General features: G+C 27.6%; 1 protein-coding gene across 1 annotated transcript in view; it reads left to right on the top strand.

Annotated features, from left to right (window-relative positions):
• LOC136974705 (homeobox protein EMX2-like) overlaps positions 1–8,328 on the top strand; it is a 32,185-nt gene extending 23,857 nt beyond the window's left edge. The window contains exon 3 of the mRNA XM_067269644.1: positions 7,205–8,328. Within this exon, the coding sequence (XP_067125745.1) occupies positions 7,205–7,435 (231 nt within the window). The 3' untranslated portion in view covers positions 7,436–8,328. The remainder of the gene's footprint in view (positions 1–7,204) is intronic.
• The last annotated feature ends 8,640 nt before the right edge of the window (positions 8,329–16,968 follow it).

Below are 16,968 nucleotides of genomic sequence, written 5' to 3'. Positions count from 1 at the left end.
AATTTATATTTTTTTATAGATTATTTTTTCCATCAAAAATAAATAAAAAAAAATCAGTTAAAATTGTAAAAAATTCTATAGAGAAATAATAAATTTTATAGAAGAAATCATTTAAAAAATGTTTGTTTATAACATTATTTCTCTCCATTTTTTTTGTTTACATTTAAGTAATGGTTTGATGTATTAATCTTCATAATTCTCTATTTCTCTCTACATTAAAAATATTTAATCCATAATTTTTTATTTTTATTCATATAATTTTTTATATGAAATTCTATTTAAAATTTTTTTATATTTCTTTTTAAATTTAAGCATTTTTGATATTCTTATCGTTAAAAGTTTTTAAAAATTTACTTATATAATTCATTACTTTTTTATATACATTAAAAAATTAACCGTTTTTCATTATCTGAATAATTTCCCCATTTTTCTAAAAAATTTAGCCAATTTTTAAGGCATTTTTACCCAAATATTTCCTACTCTTTTATACATTTTTCTGAAAAATGTAACCATTTTTTAAAATCTATTTTTATCTATATAATTCACTCTTTTCTATACATTTTTATGTGTCTATCTATAGATTTTCTTTACCTAAGAGTTGCTTACTTTCGTATATCGATTCTTTTCTTTAAGTTTACTTTTTATTCCATTTTGAATTTTATATATATCTATATAGTATCAACATCAACACGAAAAAAGTAGAAAATTGAGGCATATGTTCGGGTCGTATTCTACCTTCCACCATACACAAAATTGCATGATTTATGCTTTAAAATCTTAATTTATACCCATAAAATTAATTAAAAAATTTAAATTTATTATAAAATTAAAATCTAATTACTTTTAAAGGCATCTTTACCTCACTTCACACGATATTTATGCGCCTTATCTAACTTCATCTTCTCGGCTTTTTTTTTGAAAGAATAATTAGATTCTTCTCATCATTAACCTCAATTTTCTACACTTAAAAGTGTTTAGATTATTATCATAATATAGAAATTTAAAATAGAAATCATTAATAAATTTAATAAATTATTCTTTACACGTCATAAATTAACGATAACTAATATAGTTAGCGCTAATTTCTTCATGTATAAATATAATCTGTTAAAGTTATTAATGATTTCTATATTATTTTTTCTTTGAAGATAAAAGTTTTACTCAAACTAATATTTCCTAATTACTATGTTTCAATAATTCTCATTAATTTTTAATGTATTATAGAGTTAATAGAAGGTAATCTATCAAAAAGTTCGTTAATTATTAGTAGATTACACATCTTTTTTTCTCCTGAATAAATGCTTAAAATCGATTAAATAAATTATATTTTTGTAAAAACGTTTAATGAAATTAATTTTTAAGCTATTTTAAAATAAAATTATATAATATTTTATATAAAATTTGTTTAAAATTGATGCTAAATTACTCTATTCTTATTGAGTGATAAAGAAATTCTCTCTCTCTCTCTCTCTCTCTCTTTTTCTCTCTCTCTCTCTCTCTCTCTCTTTTCACTCAATCAAATGCTTAAAATCTATAAAATAAATTATATTTATGTAGAAGATTTTTAAAGAATTAAAAATATAAATTACTTTTTAATAAAATGTGCTTAAAATTAAAGTTTAATTGTTCCTCTGAAGCTCGTTTATTGCTCTTACAAAGCTCAATGAATGTTGAAAGAATTGAATTTGTTATGGAAATTTTATCTTAATTTTATTTAATTCTTTATTATAATTACTAAATTTATGAGCAATTTTACATAATTTAAAGTCTTTGACTTAATTCTATACATTTTAATATACTTTATGCACTTTTATACGCTTAAAATACATACAATTTTAAACTACTTGTGTACTTTTATTCATTAAAATGCATACAAGTTTGTATAATTTTACACTGTTATGCATCTTTAAACACTTATTTACTTATTTTTGTATACAATTAAACAACTCGAAATGATATTTTAAACCGAAAATAACTTTCGTTAATCATCATTATTAACACTTAATTTTATTTATTTATTCTTTAATTATAAACTAAACAATTAAAAATAAAGTGGGTTGAGACGTTTTATATTAAAAAAATTATTTCCTGTTCTTAAAAAATTCTTTTATTATTATTATTTTTTATTTACTTATTTCCATTCTTTACTATCAAAACTATCGATCCGTAGAAAGTTTATCTTTATTTTTATATAAAAACTTTTTTAATTTGCCAGTTCTTTATCCAACCGTATCAATTATTGTTTTATGTATTAGTTAACGTGATTGGACGAAATTTGAACCTCTTTTTCATAGATATATATCTGTTTATATTTGTGTAATTGGGTGTATCTGTAAGGTATAGACTTTAATTATTAATTGTTAAATGTACCCATTGTTAATCGCCCATTTGAGCCCTTAAAAAAGGGCAATCTCATAAACAATCTATTAACATAATTTGGTTAAACAAAGCTTTATATTTTAATCAAAATAGCACAATTGACTAACTTGTTCGTGTTCAATCAACTCTGTTTTAGTTGTACTAAACTCTATAGAGGTTAATACACCCCGTTGTGATTACATCAATTGTATGCTTAGGCTGTATAATAGAGTACAAAAATCTCAAAATATTAATTAAATCAATGTATAAAATAGTCTAATTAATTGTTTATAATAATAAAAAAATATATTTATAGGTCCTAATTAATTTCAATTAATAATTTAGCTTACGCAATTATAATTAAAATAACGTCAAATTTACTTAATTCGTGCTTATTTAATGTTAAAATCTAATCGAATTTAGTTATATATTTTTAAAAAAGTGTAAAAATATACTAAAATGGCGCTAAAACTTGGTAGCTTCCAACCATTTTGATTAAAATTCTAGCTTAAGATACAGTAAATTAGACTATAAACCCACTAAGTTTCGATTAATTTTGTATAATTCTCACTTAAAACAGCGTTAAAATCTTATCAGATTCGATTGTATTTTTAGAAAACACTTTAAAAATGACAAAAAAAGACATTAAAAACTTATAATTTCGATCAATTTCATTAAAATTGCCAATAGGATCGGCGGGCAAACGATACAATATAAATTAGAATAAGCAAAGGGGATGACTATATGACCTGGTGTGCCCACCTTTGCAAGGTAAAAGACCCATGGTAAATGTTCCCACGCAGCTTTAGCCACAAGAGAAAGCAGCTCATTAATGACGTTCCGGTTCGTCTCTTAAACTGTCGTTGGCATTAAAAGTGTGATGCGAATCTCAAGCAGGGACCTTCGTTGTGTCCGGTTTTAGTAAAGACGAAAAAGGGAGTGAGGTATGATACCCCCTCGGGTCGGTAAGCACCGATCAATTAGGATGGTATGTGTTAAGAACCAAGAATAAGGGAAGTCAACAGTTAGTGGGTGGGTCGCATACTTCTGATTAACTATAATGAAGTGATTCCAGATGACGTCGAACTGCCAATTAAAGAATTATCGTATCTTCTACTCGTTGGTGTTTCATTCACTTCACGTTTCCTTAGTTTTTGAAATTGCTAGACCCGCAGGGGGAGGGACGAACTGATTTACTGCGTCTAAGTACTCGACCACGTACCCATAGTCACTGTAAAATTTGGAAAGACGATAAACTAGTCAGTTACCGGACCGAAGACTGTAAAGATAAGGTTACCCGGATGTAGAGGACCCTTCCCGTCATTCTTTGCTTTAAATTCGTTTGTTTCCCCCTTTTATGAAATTTCTTCTACGGAGAATCCTAAATTTACGTTATCTAATGCTTTCGTCTGTGTAAGATTTTATCAACTTTTTAAAGCCTTTATGAATTAAATATTATAATTAAAGGTTATTTATGAGTAAATATGCAAATTAACTTCAAAATTAATGATAAAAATCGCTTATATTTCCTTCTATAAAGTACACTACGCTATTCGGAGCTTACTCATACAGTTTTTCTACATTTCAAAGTTAATTTAAATGCTCATAAATAGATGAAAGTCAATTAAAATTTAATTTGTTTTTTTAATTTAGAGGTTTAGAAGTGTAATTTTTTAATCCTAAGCGAAAAAATTTACATTTTTCTCACTGAAGTAAGCATATTCTAATGCTTCATCCTTAACTTTCGTACGGGAAACATTATAATAATAATAGCGATATAATGTTAAATATTTAGTAATTTTTGCTTAATTTAAGGTTCCCAAACAATTTATTGTGTAATTTTCAGTATTTTAAAAAATAAATCCACCCAAATTGCCTACAAAACATCAAAATTTGAAGATATATTCAAGCGTTTCCTATATGAATCAAACACATCCAGACAATAAACATAGGAAATTTAGTGAATCACGATCATGAATGATATTATAGTAAACTGTGAAGGAAAAGTGGAGGAGGAAAGGAGCGCATTGGTTCCTGTTCTGTTGGTCTAACAACTGCATAGTTGTCAACGGCCAGTTAGATATCACAGGCAAGTAAATTGTCCTCGAGAGATGGGTAGATCCAATACTGTTAGAAACGAGAAGGGACAACGTCACACTCAACAGTAAACAATACCAAAATCGGTTCAACAGGACCTTATAGCATATTCTAAATCATTAATCTTAAACGCGATTAAATAAATAAACAAATTACACCCACACCAAAACCTGCATAAAATCGAGGATGAATTTACTTAAACAACAACCCATAAAAACTGCGTAAATAATTTTAAAAAATGCCGTTAATTGTATAAAATATTTAAATTTTATGATAAATTAAACAAAATTGTGCTTAAAGCAATGAAATTTAATTAAGAAAGGCGATAAAGAATTAAATTATTCGCTCTTTTCTAAGCTCAAGTCTCTGGTTATAGTAGATATTTGAGGGTACGCTTTACAAGATAGTAGGCTGGCCATTCATTTAGTTAGTCTGTCTGTCCGTGTGGTTCCAAGCTAACAAGTCATCGGTAACAAAATAAACATCAAGTACAGTGTTTATCTGCTATGTTATTTATTATACCTAATGGGACATAGTTGGAATATAGAGATTTATTATCGTAGAGGGTAAGGAAAAGAAAAATTTTCACTCAGTGTTAATTACATGATAGCAATAAAAACCTTAAATTACCAAGGAGTGATTTGTTGTTGGTCGTTAGTTCTTTTAAAAATTTACCAAAATTCTCTTCCAAAATTGCCCTTTTCTATCATATTAACATCATTGTGGGTGTTCTAATTAAAGCTTAAATCCGCTTAAAATACTTCCAAAATTTAATAAATAAATCAAATATTTTAAATTGTAATTAAATTTAAGCAATTAAATTAACTAAATATTAAAGTATTTTACGATTTTATTTATAATTTTTGAAGATTTAAGCGATTATTTTTGATAAAATCACACACTATATAGTGATATTTTCGAGTCGAAATAACCTAAAAATTTAATGAATTAATTAAATATTTTAAATTATAATTATATTTAAACAATTAAATTAATTAAATATGAAAAAATTTTACGATTTTGCTTATAATTTTTTAAACATGTAAACAATTTTTTTAAAAGTATAAAATTATACGCTATATATGGCATTTTCGACTTGAATTTTTGTTTATTTTTTGTCTAATAATCAGTGATGAATGGGCACTTTTTTAATGACGTAGTTAGTTAAGAGTGAAATTATTTATCAAACGAAAATATCCCAAACGAAAATAGAGTTAATTGGTATCGAGAATTGTATATTCTAATCTTATCAGTTGTTGATTTAACAACTCTAGATAAACTTTAACTCGTATAAAATTAGAAATGGTTAAAGAAAACTTTACCTATTATCTTCTAGAAACGTATTTTTTTTTTTTTAAATCAGAAATGAAGATGCTTTTGCTCATCCAAAACGGTCTTATTTATCCTTTATCAATGCATCCGCATCCTCCGCATCCCCAAACTGAATTAACGATTTAATGATAAAAATGATAAAATATAGAAACTTCTGGCAATTAATTTGTTTATAAATATCATAATTATGCAAATGTACACTTACAGAAATTTTTCTAAGCATTTTTTCCAGTAATTATAAGGATAAATCGTAATTATTTTACTTGTTTACATTAAGTGCATCCTCATTCTCCAGTTGAATCGTCAATTTTTATTAGAAAATTTAAAGATTTTTAACAATTAATTGATTTATACATATTATAATTACCTTAATTTACAATTATAAAGATCTTTTAAGACAATTTCTCAATAATTTCATGCATAAATCTCATTAAAAAATAGATCTCTTGCATTCAAAACTATAGACTTTGAACACGACAATTTTACATGCGATCGGTTTTATAATTATTACACTTATAGACTAATATAAATTCGTTAAAATTCTACCTACAGACCTATATTTATAAGCATTATGTTTAAAGTATTCACGAATATGGATCGAATTTAACAAAGTGCACATTAAACATTAAGGAGGATTATAGACTAATTTTTTTGTGCGATGCTCGCTTTATAAATTTTAATCTATAACCAAGAATTAAACTAAGACAGAAACTATTGTTTAAATAATTCATAAATTATCCAAACACGAAATTTATTATTAAGAAACAAGGGCTTGGATATCAGATTTACAGTACGTGATCACGGATAGGCTATTCGAAGTCTCATGATTAAATAAACAAAAGTATGTCCACGTTTCTATTGTTTCATCTTCTCTATAATAAGAATGTTTGTAGGCCAATCAACGAAATCGTTTCTTGAAGTGTTTACCATTTTGGGATCAACTCGAGAACACCAGCATTAGGGCCAAGTTCCGGACCGATGACATCGCTAACGGTCCGTATCACATACGTTACCGTCAGTCCGGACGTTGGACTAATGGACTACCGGTTTGTTAACTTCCGGTCCACATGGGTGACGTCAGACAAGAAGCTGGACACTAACTCTAGAACTGGACATAAGAGTGGACATTGTAGTGGACAGATCAAAGATATACAATTGGACGTTAACTTCCGAGATCAAAAACATTTTTCATATATAACTTGATAAAAATTACAGCTTTTTGACCATTCAGAAAGGGCCTAAAATACGTATAAATTGTTTTAAAAGTAAAAAATATATATATATTAACTTAATTCTAAATAGACAAAATTAATATTTTTACTCACTTTATAAGTTATAAAACTATATTTTTCTTCGATTTATTTATAATAAAATGCGGTATACTTATCTTAAATACCTTTTTTGTATATAAATTTAGGTTAAAGTATGGTTTCAAAATCGCCGGACTAAACATAAGAGACAGAAACAAGAAGAGGAACAAACCAGTCGACAGACAGATCAGAAATCATCACAGAATTCTTTAAATTCTTCCGGATCTAGTGACGATCACCAGACAGCTACTTCACCAAAGATACACACAAAATGGAAAACTGATAATCACGGCGAAGATTCACCCTTAGAAATCCAAACAACGACACCACCTCCGTGAGAATAAAGAATAAAAACATTCACATGCTTGCAGCATGCCCCTACTTAAAACCAACGGGCGGATGGATGGTACCCCTGTTTCCTCTTTTCCCCATATTGCCAGTTCCTATATAAGGCATCGTGTACAAAGAAAAACCAAAAGCTACACAAGTCACACACACACACACACATCCCCTCTTTCACCCCCATGTCTTGTCTACCTTTCTGGTGTGTTCCATGTATCCCTGTGTCTACGGTTCAGTGAATCTCTTCTGGTGACTGACATCTAAACTTATGAGACATCATTCTGCTTACGAATACAGATAAAAAACAAAAGTGTTTTTTTGTATAAGAAAAGAAAACACATCCTTGGACTTGTCATCAAAGTGTAGTCCTATATCCTTAGTATATATTTAAAGCTACATAGCTACGGATATAGAGGTGAAAACACAAATAATTATACCAGAAGTAGGAAATTTATAAGCTTAGAACAAGTAGGAATTAAAAAAAACAAGTGTTTTGTGGATAAAAATTGAATATGTGCAAACAAAAATTGGAAAAAAATAGTTTTCTTTTTTGTTACAGACTAGTCGGCCTTTTATAAATTACAATTTTGGTGTTTATATAATTAAAAAAAAAAAAAAAATATATATATATATATATATATATATATAAATATCTATAAATAAATTCAAAAGCAATACACGAAAATCCGAGTTACTACTCATATTTTAATCATTAATAATTTATATTCATTTATATTATTTAGTTTATAAACAATTACTGTCAGTTATCCAGATGTTGGGAGCGTAAAATATGAAGAAAAATTAAAAAAAAAAAAAAAAAAATGGTTATCTTAAAAACCTGATTGGATATGTTATTTATTGTGAAATAAAATGCAAAGAACCAACTGAATTTTATTTATTTATTTACCTTTATATACAGTATATTTACATACAGTTCTCACAGTATACAGCTCCTGCAAGTCCTCTCTCTTGCACACGTATATATTTTGCTTGTTAAATTGAGAACAAGATATTCTTTTTGGCATTTTACGCAGAAGGACCTATCTCTAGCAGTAAAATGCTTAAGTGATTTTATCTATTCATTCCACAAGTCTCCCGGTGCAGCCTATAAATATTGTTGAGTTACTTGATAAGCGTTTACGGTAATGTCGTAAGATACTATTAAAAAGTTATATATTCGTTCGTGAAATAAATCGTAAATTAGCTTAAATAAATCGTAAGAAACTCTTAATTTTTTTTAAAAAATTTTTATTTATAAAAGCCTCATTTATTATTTAAAATAATACAGAAAGACTTGATATACGCTAAAAATATGTTTAATTTACGTGTGGAAGGCCTACGTCTTTAGGTTTTCTGCATATGCAAAGATCTTTAGCACATACAGAGGCCTTTTTCATGTGTTAAAATCATTTCGTACAGGTTATTTTAGAAACCTTTTATACAAACAAAAGGCCCTTCTGTAATTGAAGGTCTTTACAGAGACTTCTGGAAGATTTTATACAGAATCAAAGGCCTACACGTAAAAAGACTTTTTATGCATAATTATTCTGTAACATTTATATTCTAGAAAACTACATATAAGCTGAAGGCTTCTACATACCATAAAACTCAAAAATTAAATTATTATATAAAATGTAAAGCAAATATTATTATGAATAAGTAAAAAAGTAGAGAATTTTCTGAGAAAAAAAGTCTATGAAAATAACATTTAAAACTAAATAAATGAACCGTTTACGTAACAATATTACTTAACAATTAAAAAAAATATGTAAGCTGGTTATCTATGACCCGATTGTTAGCCTAATTTTATCCAATCAGACGATTTCTATGCTAAAAGAGATTTGGTGAAGCGTAGAGGGTGTGTCTATCTTTCTTAAATTAACGAGCCAAGAGAAGCCTCATCAACATCTTAACCTCAACCTCTACTTCATAAGTACATGACGTCACGGACTATCTACGTCCCGGGGTAAAAATTACTCTCCTCCCAAAGTACATTATTCACTCTTCTCCTTCACCTCAAGCTAAACGAGGATCGTTGACGAAAGGAGTCTCATTCGTCACCTATACATTGATTTCAAATTGAAAATAACTTTAATTTGTCTTTATTTATTAAATAAAATTTATTAATTTTTTAAAAATTTAACTTAATTTTTTTTGTTTATTTAATGCTAAAAATATTCACCCTCTTCAGTATTAATCAAGCTTGTTTCTATGTTTAGTCTATGATGAAACGAGACTTCACTTTAAATACTTAAATTTTATGGCTTTCAGTTGGATTTTATTTTATTATTAAATTAAAATGCTTTAAATAATAATTATAATAATAAAATTGTAAAATATTACGATTAATTAAAAATTTTAAATTTTGTTTTCGGATTTTTTCCGTTGTTTTCACTTAAAAAAAATCGTACATAAAAGCATTATTTCTACATTTAAATTAATTATTTATGATTTAAATATAAAATAGTAAAATAAATATAAAATTAAAATAAAGATCTTCTAAAACTCGTGGCGCCATCTGTGGGTGGAATATTTCAAAATACACCGCAAATTTAAGATATTTTATACACATATAAAACACTACAAATCCTTAAATTATCGTAAAATTCACACAAAATAACTTCATCCCTTAAATAATATATTAAAATTCATAAATATCGATAAAAATTCCACGTCTTTATAAAAAAAGCAGTCTTCGTGTTTTTTGATCCGTTAAAGTCTTTTCAAAAAACACAAAAAGTCTTTTATCTCGAAGAATAATCGAACTTGAATCCATCAATTCAAACAATATATATATATGTATTTTTTTTTTTCTAAAAAAGCATTAACTCAGGCGGAGGCATGAATATCAAAAAGAAGAATCATTATAGGCTAGTCTGAAACAATGCAAGTATGACGCATTGTAGATTCATGATACGCACCATGGGGCTGTAATGGGTCTTTTTATTTCTTCCCCTCAATCTCCCAGAGAGAGTGAAGACATTAATCACTCCTTTAAATTTAAAAAAAAAAAAAAATCGCAAACGAATCAATAACAACAAACCATTCTCTCTACTAGAAGTAGGAGTGGCTAAACATGAGTAAGCCGCACCTATCGAGCCTCGGGCCAAACGGGATTGGACGTGTCAAATACGTAGCCATAGTAACTGAAATAAGTTGGAAAATGATTGGTTCGTCTTCTTGACTAACTTCTTATTTTTTTCTATACTTTTGTTGTTTTCTAAAAATAGAAAATGATTTAAAAATTAAAAAAAAAATTAAAGTCGCGTGCTTAATTAAGCTTGACACGTGGATAGTTTTTATTTTAAAATTTGAATGTATGTGTAAATATGTAAAAATTTTTAATTTCGTTTGCATATTTTTTTATTTTTATTTTTATTTATCACGGATCGTTAAAGACTTTAAAATTGTTAAAGTGGAACGATTTCTTTCATCTTTTTTATTGCTTTTTTTAAAAAAATTTATCATGCTATTATTCTTCTTTCTCGCTTTTATAAATGAGTATTTGCTAACTAATTAAGTCTGTAGTGATTAATTAGGTTAATCGCATCGACCTTACATCATTCGATTCTCATTTTTGTCTTCGACGTGATTTTTGTAGGAATGTTTTCTAAATTGTTAACTTTAGAATGTTAAATGAATTGACTCGAATCTTTAATAAAGGAATTTTTTGGCAATTTTACTTAAGTGGCAATTAAATTTGCTAATTAATAAATGATAATTACTACTATTTATCTGGGGGTTAATGATTGATGACATGTAGCTTCGCGCTTTTTTACGTATTAATTTATTCTTTACATTACGTTAATTTTTTCATAGTCACGATCTTTTCTTCTTTTTTAATTTTTCTATCAAATGTTGAATAAATTGATCTACTAAACTTAAAAAAATTGTCGTTTTGGGCAGTGTTTTCCGTTTAATTACGTTGATTTGTGTCTAAATAGCGCTACTTTTGTGTAAAATGTCAACCAAATCTGATTTCTGTAGAGAATATAATGTCGATTTTGGGGAACAGATTGGACTATTTTGTGGATTTTGAATGCAGAGGCTTGTGTCAAGTTAATTGTGTGGACCCTATGTTTTGTGAATCTACCCAAACCATTCGATGAATGGGGCTACTGATGCATAACGCTACTAGCATCCATAGTAGAGAGTGTTCTGAAAGGAATTAGTTGATTCAAGACCACAACACATGGCGGTCCTGTAAGTTTAACACTTACAGTAGGTGTATGTCACTTTTTAAATGTTGTAATTTATTCGCATATTTATACAAAATAGGATGCTATCAGTATTTATGATGGTGAATGCGTGGTCGTATCATAGTTAGGAAGGTGTAACTCTACACAGGATGATTCAGGATTATCTTCATTTTTATAATCTCAAATTATCTTTAGGAGTTTTATTCTATGACTACGGAGACTGTCCCCCAAGACAAACAGTCTCAACCACCTGGGGTAGTTAGTGGCAGGAGACAAATACCTGAACACGACCCTGGGTGGACTTAGATGCGGAGGCGAGGCTCACCATTCATCATTTCCATTAAGCAGAGGTGAAGTTTGTTTTAAGGTTCAGTCATGGGATTTTAAGGGTCAAGGCTTACAGGATGGAAGGGGGAAGAAACTTCTCGATAGATTGGAGAAGGATTTCCAACAGAGTAAAACCATTATTCATTTGGACTTAATAACTACCCGCCTGTGATTAATAAAACAAGAAGGGAGGGATGAAGAAGCAGACCTAAAAAAGGTTTTCAAAAAACATTCGGTAGTTCCGTGATTCCGCACTAGAGGGCAATCAATGAGCGATGACGTCATGCATATTAATTAAGCCAAATATTTGAAATTCCACGCGCTGGTGTGAAATCCTTTCGAACACTTCTTACGTAGCATTTCAAACATTTGTATTGTATTAACATAAAAAAGAAGAAAGCGTAGAGAAGGGCATTAAATCATTTTTAGACATAACCAGCTTTGACTTTTAATCAAAGATTAAGAATTTATAGCCTCTTTAAATAATTCTTATCACGAATTGTGTCGTATCTTTAACGATTTGATAATAATAAAATAAAATAAAGAACAAAAAGATACCAAATATTTTTTGACAGAATGCTTAATAGTTAATGCGTGCATGCATTTAATCCAAACTACTATTTTTTTTAAAGAGTTATTTGAAGTATTTTCCTGATAAGTAATGCCTTAAAAATTAAAAAAAAACAACTTTTATGACATTATCTACTGAAAATGTATACCTTATACCTTTTTTAAAGCATATTCTTATCGAAATTTTAAGTAATTTTATACTAGAAAACGTCAAGACAAGATGTGTATATCCATATCACGATAAGTGGAAAGCATTCAAAATATACGTTTTGAATAATTTATTATTGAAAAATTATAAAAATTTATCATGTAGATAAAGTCTTGATAGTCATTAGATTATAATCGACTTAAAAATTTCCAAAATTTTGTGGAAATTTTTGATTTAATTAGATAATTATATAGCTGTAGATAGGCTCAAATATTATGAAAAAATACGAATTCTCATCTTCGACCGATGATTTTTTTTAGATAATTGTTAAGATATTTTAACTGAAATTAAAATATTTTTTGTTTTATTTATGTTTTTTATTTTTTACACAAATTTTTATAGGAAGATAAATAAGGTAATAAAATGCATGATTTATGACAGTAGATAATGATGTTAAAATATATATAGAATTAATTACAGGCTATTAAATTTATTATATTAATTGTAATTAAAATAAAATTTTTAAGAAAATATTTATAATTAAATCTGCTGAAAATCTTCGAAAAAATTAAAATTGACACAAAAATATATTTTTAAAATTATTTTTAATTGTAAATAAATTCTTTAAGTAATTTAAATTTCATCTAAAATTAAATGAATTAAAATTATTTTGGAGATAAAATTTACATTTAAATTTGTTAAAAAAGCAATAAAATAAAAAATTAATACAAAAAATAACGTGTTTTTTATTGTTTTTAATTCTAAATAAATTGTTAAACAATAAAAAATTTTAATCTCTAAAAAATTCCATTTATTTGCTTTCTTAGAAGGAACTTGAGAACGTTTTTAATTTTGTTCTGCTTTGAACTTTAGGATTTTTACAAGTTTTTATTTTTAGTTTCGGACGTGGAGTTTATAGACCTAGATAGAGGAGGTCAAAGGTTAAACAGATAAGAAACAGAGGCAATGGCTAAGAGCTAGCATCCCTCACCTTGAATAAACAGTCGTTGGCACAGACTATAAACAGTCCATTTATGCCTGGACACACATTATCTATAGAAAGCGTGACACTAACCGTAATTGGCGCTAATGTTATACATTGAAGCAAGTAATGACTTTGGTTGTTGAACGAGCAAAAGATGTCCAAATAGTAGTTAGTTTATGAGCCACTAACTCACGATTTCAGTTTAACTTCGTTGAAAACATTTTATTTTTTTTCCAACCCTCGACTTAACAGCGATGTAATATTTATGCTTTTCAATAGAACAGACGAAGATGCTGTCTGGACGAACCAAACGTTTAGACACACAAACGTGCAGAAAAACGCAGAATTTTTAAGGCCATTTTTCGTGTTTTAACGCAGAAAAAAATGTTTTTGCGGTGTGTTTTTATTAAAAAATATTCCCCAAAAGTGAAACGTAGTAGAAGATAAACGTGCCGAAACAATAAACAATTCAGCATACCCTTATTGTGTTAGGGAAGCGTTTAGGGTCACCCACAGACTATTTCCCTAATGAACTTCAAATGGGCAATCCCTACTAGGATTATCTACTTCATCAAGACGACATTTACAGCACATTTTGTGTATTACTTGACGCGGTCAACTGTCAAGTAAAATAATTTATTACTATCAGACAATTCACGACATCCATTAACCAAAAACGTATTGTCAATGTCCAGACTGACCGTCTGGTTCTGTTACCTAGGATAATGCCCGGGGGGTGTAAAGCGAGGGAAAGAAAAAAGGGCCCATTCCAGACAAGAGAATTAGACAGAAACTAGTTCCACAGTTCGCAAACTTGGATCGACAAGTGACACAGATACCTCATAAATAATGTGGACGACTTGCTGTGAAAATTGGTAGGGAATGAAGGTAAGTCTAACGCCGATACCGCCGACCGTTTTGTGTGTAGGGAGGGTGATGATGGGGTAGTCTAGAATTGGTGCATCGCACGCGGTCTCTGTAGTCGTGTTAACAGCGCGAGAGAGAAATGATGCTAAAGTGTCTCGACAACTGCCAATTGACCGCGTGTCTCCCCAGGCCATATGTTGTCCTAATGCATCTCGTATAATGCCAATAACTAAATTTGCTTCCAGCTTCTCCAGGCGTAATATATAAAATTTTATATATTACGCTTACAAATCTTATACCTTAACGATATTAAAATACAAAAATTTAAATGAAAAAATGTCTTTAAAATATGAAAATATTCTCTAAAAATATAAAAAATTAAATAAAAATTTTCCTTAAAAATCCTCAAAACCCCAAAGAAAGTTAAGACGAAAAAATATAAAAATATATTACTTTAATTTGAGATTATAAACTAATTTTTTGCACTTTTAAGTGTTTAAAACATAACAAAAAAAAAAAAAAAAAAAAAAAAACACGTTAATTTATTTACTCAAAATGTAAACAGGAAAAATTATATAGGACAATATAAAAGCCATAAAATTATATAGGTGCAATATAAATTACATTAGATTTATGAGTTTATATTTTTACATAAATAATAAATAAATAAATAGGTTATAATGATAATAATTTAATTAAATGAGTCATTTATGTAACTAAATTTTTAAATTAAAAATTTTCTAGAAATCTCCGAAAAAGCCTGCCAAAATTTAATTAAATTAATTTTAGGCTAATTTAATTCAAAGAAATTAATAGTAAATAAATAAATAAAATAATTAAAAAATTACAATAAAAAATCAATTTATTAATTTATTTTATTCTAATCAAAAAAGTAAATTAAATTAATTTCTTTAATTACTTTTTACAAAAATTTAAATAAAAATTCCCTAAAATCTCCAAAAAAAACTTAATTAAATGAACTTTAATTTAATTCAAAAAATAATTATAATAATAAATAAAGAAATTTAATTTAATAATAAATTACAATTAAAAAAATCAACTTATTAAGTCATTTTATTATAATCTAAGAAGTAAATGAATTGAATTTTTAACATCATTTAAAAAAATTTTTTTAATTTGAATTTTTATCCAATTTTTCTGTCTTTTCAACATACCTAGTAATGAATGGCGATTTTAAGTGCCCTCTTTAAAATATGTAAACTACTTAATTAACAACGTTAAAATAAAGATGCTTAAACATAAATTTGACATTAATACACAATTACAGAAAACATTTAATAATATGTTAATTAATGAGAGAGCAAATGGGTTATTGCCAGAGCACAGTGTATCAGTTGGTACGAAGCGTATACCTTATATATATACATATATTGCCAAACCATTTGATGATATGGGGGACAGTCAGGGCCAATCTGTCCCTTGAGGGACTTAATTCTCTAGCACGTTTCGCCATAATGGGTAGCCCTGTAATCGTTTGGCGTGGCGTTACATCAGGCGGGATTAAGGAACTATCACAGACAATCGTACCAACCATTGGCCCACGGGTGCAATTGGTGCATGGTGCACGTTTCTAAGTACTGATTACCCGTTTGGTCATAAAACCGTAGCTTTAGTAGACGGTTGGGGATGTTGTTACTATGGTAACCACTGATGAAGTCATGATGGAGTATGTGGAGAGAGAGTCACCCTCCAATGTTTCGGAGTTACATACTCTCTATAAAACCAGGAAGGAAGAGGAACCATTGTTGGAAAATTGGATGGTGCTTTTTTCCTTCTTCGCTCTCTCTCTCTCTCTCTCTTTTTTTTTATTTTCGTCGTGAAATAAAACAATTTTATTACCCATACGTGCTTTGAAAATATAAAATGTGAACTTATATATTCTCCTTTTTGTTTTTTCCGCATGGAAATTAAATGCTAAGCACACATTTTGACATTTTTCGAATAAAAAATATTGTATTTTTTCCCTTCTAAGATTGATATTTATCTTTATTATTTTCACGATTTTGTGTTTATATGAACTGCTATTTAATAATAATAATAATAATAATAATAATAAAAATATATATAATTACATTTTGAGACTTAAAATTAAAAAAATATCAAGTTTAATTTTTTATCCAATGTTTTTTTTATTTTATTTAAATTTTAAAAAACGTAATTTATTTTTATTGAATTAAATTTTATATTATTTTAAAAAATTAATTCATAAAATAAAATAATTTTATATTAAAACAGCAGGCCGTTTTAATGGCGCCATCTCCCGACAATAAAACAAACTTTTTCTTTAAATTTAAATAAGAATAGAATTTCGTACTTATTTAATTCGAACTTTTTATATTTAATAACTAAATTTGAATAAATAATTTTAAAAATTTATTAAAAGTACATAATAAGTATTTATTAAATTTTATT

This window comes from Centruroides vittatus, unplaced genomic scaffold, assembly GCF_030686945.1.
Source record: "Centruroides vittatus isolate TY-2023 unplaced genomic scaffold, ASM3068694v2 contig_355, whole genome shotgun sequence".
NCBI lineage: Eukaryota > Metazoa > Arthropoda > Arachnida > Scorpiones > Buthidae > Centruroides > Centruroides vittatus.
This window is presented reverse-complemented; position numbering and strand designations above follow the sequence as displayed.